The following is a 16013-nucleotide window of genomic DNA, read 5'->3' as shown; positions in this document are numbered from 1 at the left end:
TGCAATCTTATAGCCTCAATGACGTCCTTATCTCAAAAATAGTATGTGAAAATTGTTTTCTCAGAAGATGTCATCCGCAAATGGATTTTTCGAATCTCATCTACGGTTTCAAATATGACATGTATGATTCCACATATGACATTTGCAATCTCGTATATGAGATCTAAGAAATGTTGTATTCTTTTTGTTATTTGTATTTAGAAATCTAACATTAGTTCTAATGAATTTAAGAGAAAAAAATATTTATCATTTTTGTAAGATCTACTTTTGAAACATAAAAAGTTCAACACAATTTTGTATGTATGATATAATTTATCTAAGAGAAAAGTAAGATGTCAAAATTTTCAAATGAATAGTTGTTACTTTTTTTGGAGTTGTTAACACAGAGCTAGAATGGGAAGCCAATAACTCTAACCAAGTTTAGATTTATTATGTCTATTGGAAATCCAAAAAACATCATATGTATCACATCAGCAAAAAAAAAAGATTTCCTAAGGAGGACCATTACAAAAAAAATAGAATTACGAAAATTCCATTGATACCAAAAAGTAGTTAAAACCACCGCATCAAAAGTTTTATATTGATTTCCTCTCTAAAAACTACACCAAAATATACTCGAAAAGATGAACATCCCAACCAAACAGCGATAGAGTTCCATGTATTTACATTTTTCAATAAAAAATATTTCATATAATTAATATACTTTATATTTCATATAATTAATATACTTTATATTTAATTATAATAATATTCTAAATACTTTATGTATACACGGCAAAAATGTCAAATTAAAACTAGGAAAATATAATTTTAAATAGTAAATCAAGGTCTCCTGATCTCCTCACATGGCATATAATCCAACGGTCCACAACACTTCTGTTGACCGATTTCCATCTTCACTCTCCTCTGCTACTCCGCCTTCCTCCATGTGAGAGAGCTCTCCAAGCTTCAATTTCCCGCCACAAAAATGCTCTCTCAATCTCACTTTCTCTCTCTAGATCCTCGCTCTCGTGCTTTCCTCTATACGAATTATAGGACCTGCTGTTCATCATCATTGTCTTCATCGCCATCGTCAACCCTAGCCTTGACAAAATCTCGCCGAATCCTCTCGATGACTACAACGCGGTCGACACTCTCGGACGGAGTTGGTGCGGTTACGAGCATCGAACATAGCGGTTCTGAACTTGATCGTTTTGCCAACGTCGCAAACAAGTTAGCCGACGCCGCCGGCGATGTCATTCGCAAGTATTTTCGCAAGAAATTTGATATCGTCGACAAAGAAGATTTGAGTAAATTTCTGCTTCTACATTATATTTCAAAATTATTTTACATTATGCTTTTTTTTTAGCTTCTTTTTGTGTACCTACATTCTTCAATTCACTACCAATATTACGGGAAAAAAATCGAAGAATATGGATCAATTTTAGAGCCGAAAATTAGTGATTTGGACCTCAAAAGTTAACTCTAGATCGATGAACTTATTGCTTCTACATAATTTCTTATTATGTCTTCTACTGTTTGTTTTGATTCTTCTAAGGTCCGGTGACAATAGCTGATAGAGCTGCAGAAGAAGCAATGATCTCGATAATACGAGAGAGTTTGCCTTCTCATGCAATGTAAGTTACCTGATTTGAGATCGTTATTGTGCTTTTTTCCTCACTAACTAGATGAACATTGAAAAAAGCATTCTTACAGTTTACCAGTGATTTCCATATCATTGAGATGGCTGTTCATATATTTAAAGGAACTGTTTACAAATTGCAGTTATGGCGAGGAGAATGGTTGGCAATGTACAGAGAAATCTGCAGATTATGTGTGGGTTTTGGATCCAATAGATGGGACAAAGAGCTTCATTACAGGTATACCTTTCTGCTAGATTGTATATGAAACTCTTATTATTAGGTCAAATTTAGAGCTTCTACTTTTGTTGTATTCAGGAAAACCGGTGTTTGGCACCCTCATTGCTTTACTTCACAGAGGTAAACCGGTATGAATCAATATGATCCCTCAGATTTCATGTCTGCAATTTACTGGTGTCTGTTTTATTGATATTTTCTTGTTTGATATTAGATTCTTGGAGTAATTGATCAGCCTATTTTAAGAGAAAGATGGGTTGGTATAACTGGAAGAACTACTACACTGAATGGAGAAGAAATATCCACTCGCAATTGTCCAAAGCTTTCACAAGCATATCTGTATGAATCATCATTCCCTGTTTCTTGTTATTTGAACAATGAAATTGTTTCATTATATGCATGCAATTTAACATCCTGTTTCATTATTTATGATAAACTACTTAGGTACACAACTAGTCCACATCTATTTAGTGGCGATGCTGTAGTGGCTTTTGCTAGAGTGAGAGATAAGGTCTGTTAATGTGCTTATGCATCTGGATATTAATTCCATTCCGTTGTGTGTTTTGTTGCCAAATGGATGGAATTCATCATTCCTTCTGTGGGTGGAAGGAATCCAATGTCATTTAGCGTTTTTTTATACTAAAAGGACAAAATACTCATCAAGTGTTTGATGGCAAGAATGTGATATTTATTTATTTATTTTCATAGGTGAAAGTTCCTTTATATGGATGTGATTGTTATGCGTATGCACTTCTGGCTTCTGGGCATGTAGATCTGGTAGTAGAGTCTGGTCTGAAGGTGAGTTTTTGCTTCTTCATATCTTATTACATTATCTGGATAAAAAAAATGTTTAAAAAATAAACAAGGACTAAAAGTTGTCTTATTGGTTTTTGATATGTTTTAAATTGCAGCCATATGATTTTCTTTCGTTAATACCGGTGATAGAAGGGGCTGGTGGAGTGATAACTGATTGGAAAGGGAATGAGCTTAGCTGGGTGGCTTCTTCCACTTCAAAACCAACAAGTAATATTCATCTTACAAGACTTGATTGTTTTAACCTTAAACTTACCAAATAAGGATGTTTTGGATGCTTTGGTTTTCATAGTCATGTGTTGTGTGTTTGCAGGTTTTAATGTAGTGGCGGCTGGGAACAGACAGTTGCACCAACAAGCTGTGGATTGTTTAGAGTGGGAATAATAAAACTTTCAGCATTTTCCTTCCTGGTTTTAATAAAATGTTGTAATTGACAAGGAGAGAAATGCAAAACTGTCATAAGATTTGTTTCAATTTGAAACAAACTATAATTGTTCTAATTTCAATTCATTTAACAGGTAAATGGTAAAACCAAGAAAACATGCTACTACAGTCTTGCAATGCAAAAGAACCAAAATAAAAAAAGTTGTTTGAAGACACAAGTAAACACCTAACATCTCATCAGTTTACAAAATTGTCCAACATAACAAGACACGATATTTGGTTCATCCTAGGATGACTAGTTACATGATTTGGCAATAGTTGCATATTTTGCATAAAAATAATATTACTATGCAAATGATGAAAGAGTGAATGTTATTTTATATATAAGCAGTTAACCTAATATGTAACGTCAATGGAGAGAATAAGTTAGCAATTTCCAGAACGTATAAAATGCTAAAAGTCTATTGGCATTTAAAAAAATAAATGTGAAGATTAGCAAATAATAAGGTAAATCCAAGTACAAACTTTGGAAACTACAAGTACTACGTAATGTTGTCATCTGTTCCTAGTCTTTTCCAAAATCAGCATTGTAATGAGCACTGGATTCAAGCTTCTTGGCCTCGTTCAGTTTACGCACAGCCTACCAAAAAAAAAAAAAACTCAATCAGATACAATAATTTCGCCATATCTTATAACTTTCAGGTTTCTTAGTTTTATAATATGTCCTGTTCAGCTATATACATTCAAGTGTTTCTTTTTTATTTTATACCAAAAATGTAATTTACTCTACAAAATAAAATTTTCATATGAAAATGTTCCATTTATACATAATCATGGAATGTAACGACTCAACCAAACACACCCTTAATCATATTAAAAAAAATTAAAGGAAGAAGATGATGTATAATTAATTAATTACCTTCATGAAATCTTCATGGATGACATAATCACGCTCTGCACGAATCGCACTCATACCTGCCTCCGTACACACATTCCTCAAATCCGCTCCATTAAATCCCTAAAAACCCATTAAATAAAATAAAATAAAAACCCACAAATCTCACAATCAAAATATATACTACATTTTTTTTAAGGTTTTATGTTTTACCTCAGCAAGCTTGACAACTGCTTCATAATCGATTTCACCATGTTTAGCAATCCCAGCAGCATGGATTTTAAGAATTTCCATTCTTGACTGCTCGTTGGGCAATGGAATCTCTATTTTTCTATCGAGTCGACCGGGTCGGAGAAGAGCCGGGTCCAACACATCCGGTCTGTTTGTCGCCATTATCATTTTAACCTACAAAAAAAAAACATCCATTTATAAAATCAAGAAAATAATTATATATTTTGAATTATATAAATTGTTTTAAACCTTTCCAAGTTGATCGAATCCATCGAGTTGATTTAACAACTCCATGAGTGTTCTTTGGATTTCACGATCTGCACTTGTTCCCTCGCTGAATCTACGTCCACCAATCGCATCAATTTCATCCATGAATATGATACAAGGCTTCAATAATAATTTTTAAAAAAATCATTAATAATGTCATTAAGGAAATATTGTAGAATTATAATTGGGGATAATCACAAAAATAATCAGAAATCGGAAGGTGATATCACAATATAAAACCACCTATTTCACAAAATATCTTTTATTTGTGTCCCCACAACATTTTCAAGAAAAAGAAATTTTATTTCATTTTTATAAAATATTTCAAGAAAAAGAACAGTTATTTCGAGAAATTGATTTCTGAGTGGCATTTTTCAAGAAAAAGAATAGTTATTTCACGAAAATGACATCATTTTCACAGAATAAAGAAAAAATTGTGACTTCTTTTTAAAGATTTTTTAGTGGGAACCACTTATAAAGTAATTTCATAAATTTATTTTTCAGTGGTTCCCATTTCCTACAACATTTTTTAAGAAAAAGATATTTATTTCGCAAAAAATGATGTTATTTTCACGAATTAAATATAGATTTGTGAACTTTTTTTCAAAGATTTTTCAATAAAGTATTTTCGTGGGGAAAGCAGAATAGGTGGTCATTTAGTGATAAAAGTTGAAGGGGTGATTTGTGATATTAATACTACCTTCCCATTTTTGTTTATTTTTGTAATTAGCCCAATTAAAAATGCCCAAATAATATCAAAAATTAAGGGTTTAAGTAGTATTACTTGGTGATCACGAGCATAATTAAACATTTCCCTAATCAACCTTGCACTCTCACCAATATACTTATCAATAATCGCACTTGAAACAACCTGTAAACATTTTTCAACACACATATTACAAAAAGGAATAAATTACAAAAAAGGTCCCTGTACTTTCTGATTTCTACCATGTTTAGTCCAAAACTGAAACTTTTTTTTTTTCTTCAATTTTGATCCTTATTTGAAAATTCTATATCAATTTTGATACCTGGGCCTTGAAATAAGGACCAAACCAGAAAAAGATTTAAATTCCGGACTACCACAATAAAAACCAGAAAAGACGGACCATTTTTGTAAATTACACAAAAAGAAAAAAAGAAATACCTTCAAGAAATTAGCATCTATATTGCTGGCAATTGCTCTTGCTAGTAATGTCTTGCCAGTACCAGGAGGTCCATACAGAAGAACACCCTAAACAGATTAAAGGGCATATTAGTAATTTTACATGATCATGAAAATAAAATTATAAAAAAAAAAAAAAAGTACCTTAGGGGGCTTGATTCCAACCCTTATGAAGAGTTCAGGGTTCATTAAAGGCAACTCTATGGATTCCCTAAGTTCACGAATTTGATCTGAAAGCCCACCAACTGCAGAGTAGCTGATGTTCCCAGGGTCTTCATGAAGCATGTTGTAAACAACCGGGTCAACCTTAAAAACATTTTGGTCAAACCATCAAAATCAATTAATTAAAGAATTAAAAGATATAGAAAAAATTCTAAAAATCTACTAACTTCACGAGGGAGGGCCCGCATAATGGTCAGAGTAGTCATGTCAAGAACCACACGAGTTCCAGCAGTGAGTTTTTCTTTGTCCACTTTACTCCTGCATCCAACCACATACCTTGGGCCACTACTTGCTTTAACAATCACTGTGATAAATTTATAAAAAGATATATTAAAAAAAGAAAAAAGGAAAAAAGGAGAAAGGAGAGATTTTTTTTTTTATGTTGGAATAATAAAAGAAAGAAGTTAGTTACATCGTTCGTTGTCAAGAGGTCTTAGGACTTCGCCTATTATCTGTCCAACACTTTGAAGGGATTTCAAATCATCTTCTGTTTTTGCATAATCCTTCTTTGTACTTCGCAAACTCTCTCTCACTGCATATGAATTCATATTATTGTTATCATAAGCAAAAGAAAGGAAACTTTTACAAACAAAACACATAATTTACTTGTTCGTAGAAACACTATGGAAGTGGTTATGGCACATAGTCAAGAACATGATTTCCTTTGCTTTTGAGAGGGCATAAAGTAGTAGCTTCAAGACAAATCATCTTTTAAGTGAAAAGTAGAATGTTATGCAAAGATGAGGGATCTCATAAACAAGCATTCATTTCTGAACAAGAGCAAGGTTAAATTACGAATATTATATGGTTAACAGAAGCACAAACACAGCAACAGAAGCATTAATAGTTTGAAGGTAATATTCTTTTCTTGGATGTGTAATCGACTATGCCAATGGAGAAGCTGAATGAGCTATGTCCTAGATACAACTTCTAATCCCACATGAAAACAAATGCACAAAAAATTAAATACACTCGTGAAAAGATCATAACTTCTATGCATCAAATTTCATAATTTCGCTGATTTGCTTCATCACATTTCCCCAGCTTGCCACAGAACACAAAAGGTTCAATAGTAAACAAGAACAAAAAGAAGAAATAGCAACGTTTACGCTTACTCAACTTCCACGAAAGGAGGAATTTATCGAAATGTCCATTTTTACATAAAAGAAACATAAAACCTCAGAAAGTAACAGCATGTAAATTAGCATAATACAAAAAGTTCAAACCCTGGATACAATAATCACACAAACAATTCATCGGACCATAAGTTATTCTCGGATTAAGTATTCCAAAGCAAATTGAAACAAATAAATCACGTAAACCTAAATCAACAGATGAAATTAGATTAATGTGGGAGACTCTAACCTCCTCGAACTCTAGAATCGAGCTCTTTATGTTGAAGCATCTTCTTCCGGTACTCGGTTACCGCACCACGGCGACGAGCCACCGCATCTTCGCCCTCGCTCGCCATCGGAAATTCTTTGCCGGTGGAACTATGAGTTGATCGATCTATTCGCTTGTCGTTCAAGGGAACTCTTCTAGCATTAGCTGAAATTGAAAATGTCTTCCTTTAAAAGCTTTAACTGTGGTCTGATTCTAAGCCCAATTTGGGCCACTTCAAATAATTTGGTCCAGTAAGTATATTTTGAGTGTATTGTGTATGTTATGGACAACCACTATTTCTAGATTACTAAAGAAAATGATTTTTTGTTTTTCGTTATAAGATGTTTTTAATAGATAACACATTAACAAAATTATCAGATCATTATTACTTATATAGTAATCTCATTTTTATAATTAAGAAACCTGTTTAGAAATAGGGTGGTCATTGGTTGGTATTACAACAAACTTTCATTGTTTTTTTAGTAACCTTGTGACTTTAAACATTGTATTAACTCCATCTTTACTAATTACATCAGCGATAAGATTAAGAAATTAAATTTTGTGGGTATTGCAAGGGGTAAATTCAAAGAGACATGAAGCACTTGCAGTTCTAACAAGGGCAAATACAATAAGAGGCTATTTGACAACCTCTAAATGATTTAGAGACACGTGAAGATAATTGAAAGATTTAGAGATTATATTATTTGTGGAATTGATGTCCTCCTTAATAATCACTCAATTTGTGAGAAATGTAAAACAAATTAGCAAACCGACCTTTATGAGATGACAAATTAATGGAGTTTTTTCTACAAATATATTGTCTTTTGAATAAATATTTACTAAATACATGTATTTTCAAATTTATTTACAAGATAATTGTATTTAGTAAAATTAAAACAAAGATGGTCCTTTTTCTATTTATTTTTTTCTACAATCTACTCATTCTTCAAAAAAGATATATGTCGCCTTCTTTAATCTCATTGACACATTTGTCATTGCAATGTCATCAATCATCTACTTGTTATCTGACGTCCTCCTTTCATCGGAGAAACCCCATATAAAATGATTGTCTTCTCTCATATGCGATGTTGAATATATGTCACATATTGATAACAAAACCATATCCTCGTCTCGTTGCACCGCTGCCTAAGAGAATGCTTCTAAATAAGCAATGGCTAATGATGTTTTTTGGGAGGTTATTTCTTTCTCCTCTGTCGCCGCCTTCCCTTCTCCTGTTGATCCACCGACTGTTACTCTCATGAAGAGATCGACATTGGCATGTAGAGATGCACAAAACACGAATCCGACCTGGTTTCGCTTACGTCATCAAAAATCTGATCCGGTTCCAACCGAATCCGAATTTGATTCTAATCCGATTTGAAACCGATTTAAACCGATTTTAGTGGGTTTTAAGCGGATTTTGAGACGGATTTGGATCCGGTTTTTAGCAAATCCGGTATCAACTCCGATTAGGAATATAGGATTATGATCCGACTGAAAATCCGGTTTTAAAACCGATTCGATCCGGTTTGGTCAAAACCGGTTTTGACCCAGTCCGGTTTCGTATTGAATCCGGTTTTGAATAGTGAAACCGATTGTTGTTTGCATCTCTATTGGCATGACCATAATCATTTGACCGATCTTTCCACCATGTCCTACGAAGAACAGTGCACATGACTTTCTTCACTTTTTTTTTCATTACAAGAATGGTACATTTTGTTTGAACTTTTTGCGTGATTAGTCTTATGTTTTATTTTGTTACAAATTTAACCTGAAATTACTATTTCACCCTTCATTTAATTTATTATTAGTTTTTAATCTCCAAAATCAAATCTAGTTAATAAATTATTATAAAGACTTGTTAAGCCCTACACTCACTCCATCTCACTTCCATGTATGCCTCTTCACAGTTGATTCGTAGGGGTGACAATTGTTGACACAACACGACAAAAATACATGACACGAAACGAAATTGGGACGAAACTGAAATCCGAATTCGTGTTCGTGTTAAGTGCAAAAAACACGATGTCGTGTCGTGTTCGTGTTTAAAATTCGTCACGAAATTGACACGATTAGCATTTATTTGTTGTGTTTTTCGTGTTTTTCGTGTTTGTCGTGTTTTTCGTGTTATGTATCATTTTTTTATTATGTTATCTTTGTCGTGTCGTGTTTGTCGTTTTTTAATCGGTTCGTTTTCATGTTAGTTAAAAAAAACACGACATCATGTCATGTCGTGTTCGTGTTACATAAAACATTGTCGTGTCGTGTCAGACAGAAACACGACATGATAGCCCGATTTGCCACCCTACTCCTACTTATAATTCAACGATCTAAATATCAACCATTTTGTCTTCGTAGTGAGTTATTGGTTCAGAAGAAGGCGACAGGATAACTCAATCTAGCAAATGATTCATCGATAAATCACACGATTCATCGATCGATCATACCAAATGGGTGAGCTCATCGAAAAAGGCATAGCATGAGAAGTAACAAAAGGAGACAAGACATGCATTAACGAGTTATTAAGGTGTCACGAGCTTCAATCATTTTTGGGTATACTTGAAACCGACAAAGACAAATAAGTTTATGGTCTTGTATGCAAGAAATATTGGCTTTATCTCCGGAGCAGAGAGTAATAAACTTTGTGCTCGTGAAGGCATAAAGATGGTTGCACACTTCACTCACCTCAAGAATATTGATCTATGTCGATCCACATCACGTTTGTTTTATTTAGAAGTCATCGTTTCAGAACTAGATAAAGGAAAAAGATAAATAAAATTAAAAGGATATGAATGTAATTTTTCATGGGTGAGGGACCAACCATACAATACATAAACATTCTAGTAATGAAAAAAAAGCATGGAATGAAACATGCAAATCTAGGAAATCACAAGGACCATTTAAAACTCTAATTTCATGTATTGTTAGATTAGATGGTCATTAGCCTAGCATAACCAAAGTGTTTGAAAAAATGTCTCTCCCCTTCCCCTAAAGGGTTTGAGGGTTCAAATGTTGCTAATGACAAAATATATAGTTTAAGAATACTATTTAATGAATATGTATTAGTCGTTCTAAAAATATGTATCATTATAAAAATAAAAATAAAAATAAGAAAACAATTTCCATTCATATCATACGCAACAGTTTGTAACATTCAACAATTAAAAAAAGGGACACAGCCACACCTGGCCTGATTAAGAAAACCACAAAAGTTTCAGCAAAAAGACAAAAACCAGTTTTACAAGATCCCCCTCTAAATATGTGGAGGCTGACTCGTACCCACATCCGATGAAGATGTCTCCGAATCATCTTGCAAATCAGACAGATCAGGAATTAAACATTCAGTCAAATAAGTTAACCCACCGGCATCAATCAAATACTCCGCAATAGGATTCATTTCTGCAAGTGTTTTTTTCAGTCGTTTTTGATATGGAAATTCTGGAGGTGATTTCTTGGCATTTGAAGAAACCATGAACTTGAAAGTACTGCATTTCCCTAGAGGAAAGGATAGGTCAGGATTCCTCCTATCTCCTCTTTTGTTGTTGTAACCAGGATAATCTTCAATCTTGAACTTGACACATTCAACCAATGTTAAACCACATTCACTTGCCACTTCTTCAATATTCCAACAACTGTATGGGTGTGTGGTCTTGTGGGTTACATGTATTTCACCTTTTGGACGCAACAACGCCCTCGCATTCCACAAGAAACTTTGAACCAAATTTTGGTGGTTTCTACAAACAAGCAACACCAAATGGGAAATGAAAACAAAAGAAAGGAGTACGTACAAAGGGTATATAAATAAGTTAGATGTTTCTTTTAAATGGTTAATTAAACAAGAAAAGAATCTTACACAATGATATCTTCATCACTTTCTTTCCCTCGATCACCAGAATGTGGGAAATTATATACAATGCGATCAGACTTCTGCTTTCGAAGGTCAGTATGATTCTTCATTTTGACTGCATTAACTACATGCAACAGTTGGGCTCCAAATTTACGCAAGATATCCAAGTTTGCTTTTGCATTCTTGTAATTCTTGATAAGATAATCTAGTAAAATGAAATTATCCCAAATCACAAGACCAAATAAGATCTCCATCTTTTTGCATTTAAAAAATGATACTATTATTCAAATATTCTTAAGAAAATACTCAAAAGATTCTGAGTAATTTAACTCTTTTTTTCGTGTCAATTCTACCAGAAAAACACTTGATCATGGAAACCTTAGACATGATAACAGTTCAGAAATGGTGATTTAATGTAGCAAGGATGATTTACCATAAGTGTCGATGGAAGAAGCTACAATATTGGAAGCGGAGCCAAAAGCCATAGCTAGACTCACAGAAAACGAGAAATCTCCTTCACCAACCAACAATATCTGGTGATTCGACGAGTAATGCTTCGCCCACTTCTCTTTCACGACTTCATTGCTTCGTTTCCTCTTCATTTGCTGTTTATGGATGCCTGCAATTTCCGCCATTGTTAATAGCTACAATAAGTGAGACTGTGATAGATAGAGAAAGCTAGAGGCGGAAAGGTACGTATGAACCCAAGTTATATAATGCAGAAAGACAAACCGTCACACAAGAATTACCAAATTGCCATTATATTTCTAAAAAGCATAAGCACAGTGTGTATTGTAATAATTTGTATTGAACTATTGATACTTGAAATGATTATTATAGGAAAAATAAATGTTTTTCGTGATTTTATGCGCCGCCGTGTCTCTTGCTTGGGAAAAGATGAAGATTTGGCTATTGTTATCAAGGTTTTGAAAACCAACCAGAGACCGAATCGGTCGTCTTATCGGTTCGATGGTTCAGGTGGTTGGACTGGTCGAATCGGTCTCAAAAACCGAAAGATGTCATGATTATATTTAATTATATAAAAAAAATACAAAAATGAAAAAAAAATATTTTTTAAAATTTTCGGTTTTGATCGGTTCACATGAATAACGGTTTTTTGGCATTTAAGAACCGGATTCGGGACCGGTTCCCGGTCGAACCGGCCGGTCCGGTCCGGTTTTCAAAACATAGATTGTTATTCATAGATCCCTTCAAGTTTGGGAAACCACTAAGACCATTTTCAACCTATACTTTCATTTTTTCTCTAAAAAATGAGTAAAAAATAGGAAAAATAATGTTTCATTTCCAACCCTACTTCATTTTTTACTTCATTTTTACCTTCAAAAAATATATTCTATTATTCCAACTTACAAAAATTATCAAACACACTCCTCTACTAATTTAGTTTTAACAAATATATAATTTATATATTTTTCATTACATTAATATTAAATACAAAAGACTATATTTATAATAAACTTATAAATAAATATTATACATGCATTTATAAAAAATATTACACATACACACTTTTAAATAAATATTATACATATATTTATATAAATATTAGACATACTCACTTTTAATTATAAGTTTTTGTAAAATACGTTATCGTTTTTTAAAATTTCAATATGTATTTAAATTTTTACATGAATTTGATGAACAAAAAACAAACTTTATATTTATAATTAATTAATATAATTTAATATATAACAAAATATTATAAGTATTGAATATTATATTTAAATTATAATTAGTAAGTAAAAATGAACTAAAAATGTATAAATATATAAACAGAATGACTAAAACCGACAACGCAAAGTTCATCCCTATTTTTGGAGAAATGAATAGTATAACACCATATTTGGTGTAATACTATTCATATCCCCCAAAACGTGGGAACAAATAGAGGTGGATTGGAGAAGAATGGGGGAATAAATGGGAGAGAAAATGGAGAATGGGAGTGAGTTGGAGATGTTGACTATATATTTTCATGTAAAGAATATAGACAAAAACGATCATCGGGCATAACTTTTTTTTAGTAAATATATGAATAGTGCCTATGGTTTGGAATAATTTGTATGTTTCGTCTCTAACTTATTTTTTTAATTTGTAAAGTCGTTACAGTTTATTTTTGTTGCGAGTTTGGTCCCTGTCTTACCTAAAAAAGACTATTTTGCCCTTGATTTTTTAATTTATTTAAATAAACACACTTCCAACCTTACTTCCACCTCATATTACCTTACCTTACTTACCCCATTCTATCTAAATAAATTAAAAAATCAATGTCAAAATAGTCTTTTTAGGGAACTTAAACTGTAGGGAACTTATTTATTTTTGTATACATTTGACAATTTTATATTTAGGCAACTTATTTATTTTTGTATACATTTAACAATTTAACTTGTTATATGTGCTCACATATTACCATTGTCACCGGCTATAGGTGACAATGGTAGTATGTGAATACATTAACAAGTTAATTTGTTAAATATATACAAAAAAAATTGTCTAAATGTGAACAAACGAAAAGTTAATTACTCTAATAAGTCATTTTCCCCATTTCTAATAGCGATTTATTTTTCATATTTGTTTGTATTATTTTTTTCAAACTTTATTTTTAAAATATTCATACTTTCCTAATTATTAATTAAATATTGATCAATTCTAAACTTTACTTTTTGCTTAAAAATATGGTTTTGTTTTGTAAAATAGTTTATATAGCCTTTTATAATTCTCTTCTTTTACTTTTAATTATATACAATATTTTTAAAGTAAATAGTATCTAAAAATAAAATTAAATATGTAACAATGGGTATAGAGGGTCTTTAAAAAAATCAAAAGAAAAATATTACTTAACAAATAAAAGAACAAAAAAATCATTATAATGTAAATATTTTAAAATTATTTCAACTTTTTAATACTTTTTAATTAGAAGTTTATAAATTTTTAATTTTTTTAATACAACGTTTTAAACTAGTATTTAACGAAAACATTTTAAAATGTTATAGAAAAATATTAAATTGTCATACAAAATCTGTAAAACACTTTAAAAAATTTGTAGAAGAAAGTTTAGAAATATTATATGAACTTTATAAAAAATTGTATGAAAATGTAAAAAAAAAAAAGTTCAAAACTTGTAATAAAAATTTAAAACATTTATAAAATATTTTGGTTTAAAAGCACTTGTATTAAAATTATATGAAAGTATAAAAACAAAAAGTTTTAAAAAAATTATAAGCAAAGTTTAAAGCATTGTATTAGAAAAACCTATAGGAAAGAAATATTATAAAAATATTGTAGCAATTATAACAAGCCTTAAGAAATTTGTAAATAAAAATTGTACATGTTTAGACAACTTTCTTTTTCTATACACATTTGACAATTTAACAAGTTAAATGGTCAAATATGTACAAAAAAAAAATAAAGTTGCCTAAACGTGAATAAGACGAAAAGCTAATTATCCTCACAAGTCATTTTCCCTTTTATTATTGATTCATATGTAGATTTTTAAAGATTAACAATTGTCCAATAATTGAATAGCCGTTGAGCAAAACAAACCTATAAATTTATAAAAGTATGACATTTAAATGCAATTGCTTGAAAGACATACCAATAAAGTGCATAATTAGTAGCCATCAATCTTAATCTATTACTAGTGTAGGTGTCCATGCTTTGTATGGGTTGGATGTGAATTACATAGCAAAAACATATAATACAATTTTAATACAAAAAAATGAAACAGACTCAAAAAAAGTAAAATGCCTTGTAAGTATCTCAATAACATCTGAATTCATTTGAAGCTCGTCTCCTTATTTCTTTCCTTATACCAAGTGAGTGCATATGAAGCAAAAGCTTATTTGTTTGAAGGTCATGCTCACCTAAATACAACATTGTAAACAATTAAATTACCAAAAAGGATAAAAAAAGCTCTCAAGTGAGTTTACATCAAAAAAACACAATTTATGTAACACCCAAAGTTTTGAAGGCCAAGAAAGGAAAAAAACTCTAAGTTTAGGGGTCGACTCGGCGAGTCCAAGGAGGGACTCGGCGAGTCCGAGCGGGATCCGAGTCGAGGAGTAAGTGACCGACTCGGCGAGTCGGCTAAGTGGACTCGGCGAGTCTGGTCTGTGCGTGGAAAACCCTAAATTCGGGACTTGGAGCCTATATAAACGTCTTAATCTTCTTCCTAGGGCTCCTTACTGCCTCTTAAGCCCTGGATATCAAACCCTAGCCGCCATATCCTCTATTTGAACCATTTATTGCCTTCAAGAGTGCATTTAGCTTGGAGGAAGAAGAAGAATCTTGAGAGTGCAAGAAGGGGGCTGTAGATCCGGGATTGGGAAGACATTTTTGAGCTTTTGGAGGTATAAACTAGTTCCTGGACCCTTTTTGCATCTAGATTTATGTGTGGTTGTTGGGGCTCTTTATCCATAATGATATTATGTTGAGTTAGGAGCCGGATCTGGAGTTGCTACTTCAGATCCAAGTGTGTTATGAGCTGGGGAAGCATAAAGTATCAGCCCTTGAGTCGATTTTGAAGCCCCTTGGCCTTAAACCCTAGTTTATGGTGCTTTTTTCCTAGATCTCCCTCTCTACACGTAAAGTTTGCAACTTTACGTGGGGGATAGGCTTGGGAAGGGTAGATCTACAGTTTGGAGTCCATGCATGACTCGAAAGTCCTCTGCATGTATGTAGATCTGAATGGACTCGGCGAGTCCTTCGAGTGGACTCGGCGAGTAGCTTGAAGATGAGGAGGAACTCGACGAGTGGGATGAACAACTCGTCGAGTCGGACGAAGATAGGCATGAACTCGACGAGTTGGATGAACAACTCGGCGAGTTGGATGAAGATTGCCGTGTGCTCGGCGAGTCTGTTCTTAGACTCGGCGAGTTAGGTCGCGTAGTCCCCAAACCCTTCGAGTTAAGACTCGAGTCAGCGAGTCGAGCAAGG

At 32.7% G+C, this 16013-nt stretch overlaps 3 protein-coding genes across 3 annotated transcripts; 1 reads left to right on the top strand and 2 right to left on the bottom strand.

The window, feature by feature from the left end:
• The first annotated feature begins 868 nt into the window (after positions 1-868).
• On the top strand, positions 869-3169 carry LOC111918256 (bifunctional phosphatase IMPL2, chloroplastic). The gene is made up of 9 exons (XM_023913945.2): positions 869-1289; positions 1538-1616; positions 1765-1859; positions 1938-1987; positions 2071-2195; positions 2301-2367; positions 2565-2654; positions 2768-2879; positions 2983-3169. Exons 1-9 carry the CDS (start codon positions 968-970, stop codon positions 3051-3053), a joined length of 1011 nt encoding a protein of 336 aa, XP_023769713.1. The 5' UTR covers positions 869-967; the 3' UTR covers positions 3054-3169.
• A 335-nt stretch (positions 3170-3504) lies between these two features.
• On the bottom strand, positions 3505-7380 carry LOC111918255 (26S proteasome regulatory subunit S10B homolog B). The gene is made up of 10 exons (XM_023913944.2): positions 7196-7380; positions 6243-6362; positions 5998-6134; positions 5753-5914; positions 5591-5677; positions 5231-5317; positions 4429-4566; positions 4162-4353; positions 3973-4071; positions 3505-3693 (listed from the first exon to the last, which is right to left on the bottom strand). Exons 1-10 carry the CDS (start codon positions 7299-7301, stop codon positions 3619-3621), a joined length of 1203 nt encoding a protein of 400 aa, XP_023769712.1. The 5' UTR covers positions 7302-7380; the 3' UTR covers positions 3505-3618.
• Positions 7381-10321: 2941 nt separating this feature from the next.
• On the bottom strand, positions 10322-11715 carry LOC111918200 (uncharacterized protein At4g26485). Its single transcript, XM_023913857.2, has 3 exons — positions 11494-11715; positions 11067-11265; positions 10322-10947 (listed from the first exon to the last, which is right to left on the bottom strand). Exons 1-3 carry the CDS (start codon positions 11693-11695, stop codon positions 10467-10469), a joined length of 882 nt encoding a protein of 293 aa, XP_023769625.1. The 5' UTR covers positions 11696-11715; the 3' UTR covers positions 10322-10466.
• Positions 11716-16013: the final 4298 nt, after the last annotated feature.

The sequence above is a fragment of the Lactuca sativa genome, chromosome 9 (assembly GCF_002870075.4).
Source record: "Lactuca sativa cultivar Salinas chromosome 9, Lsat_Salinas_v11, whole genome shotgun sequence".
NCBI classification, from domain to species: domain Eukaryota; kingdom Viridiplantae; phylum Streptophyta; class Magnoliopsida; order Asterales; family Asteraceae; genus Lactuca; species Lactuca sativa.
This window is presented reverse-complemented; position numbering and strand designations above follow the sequence as displayed.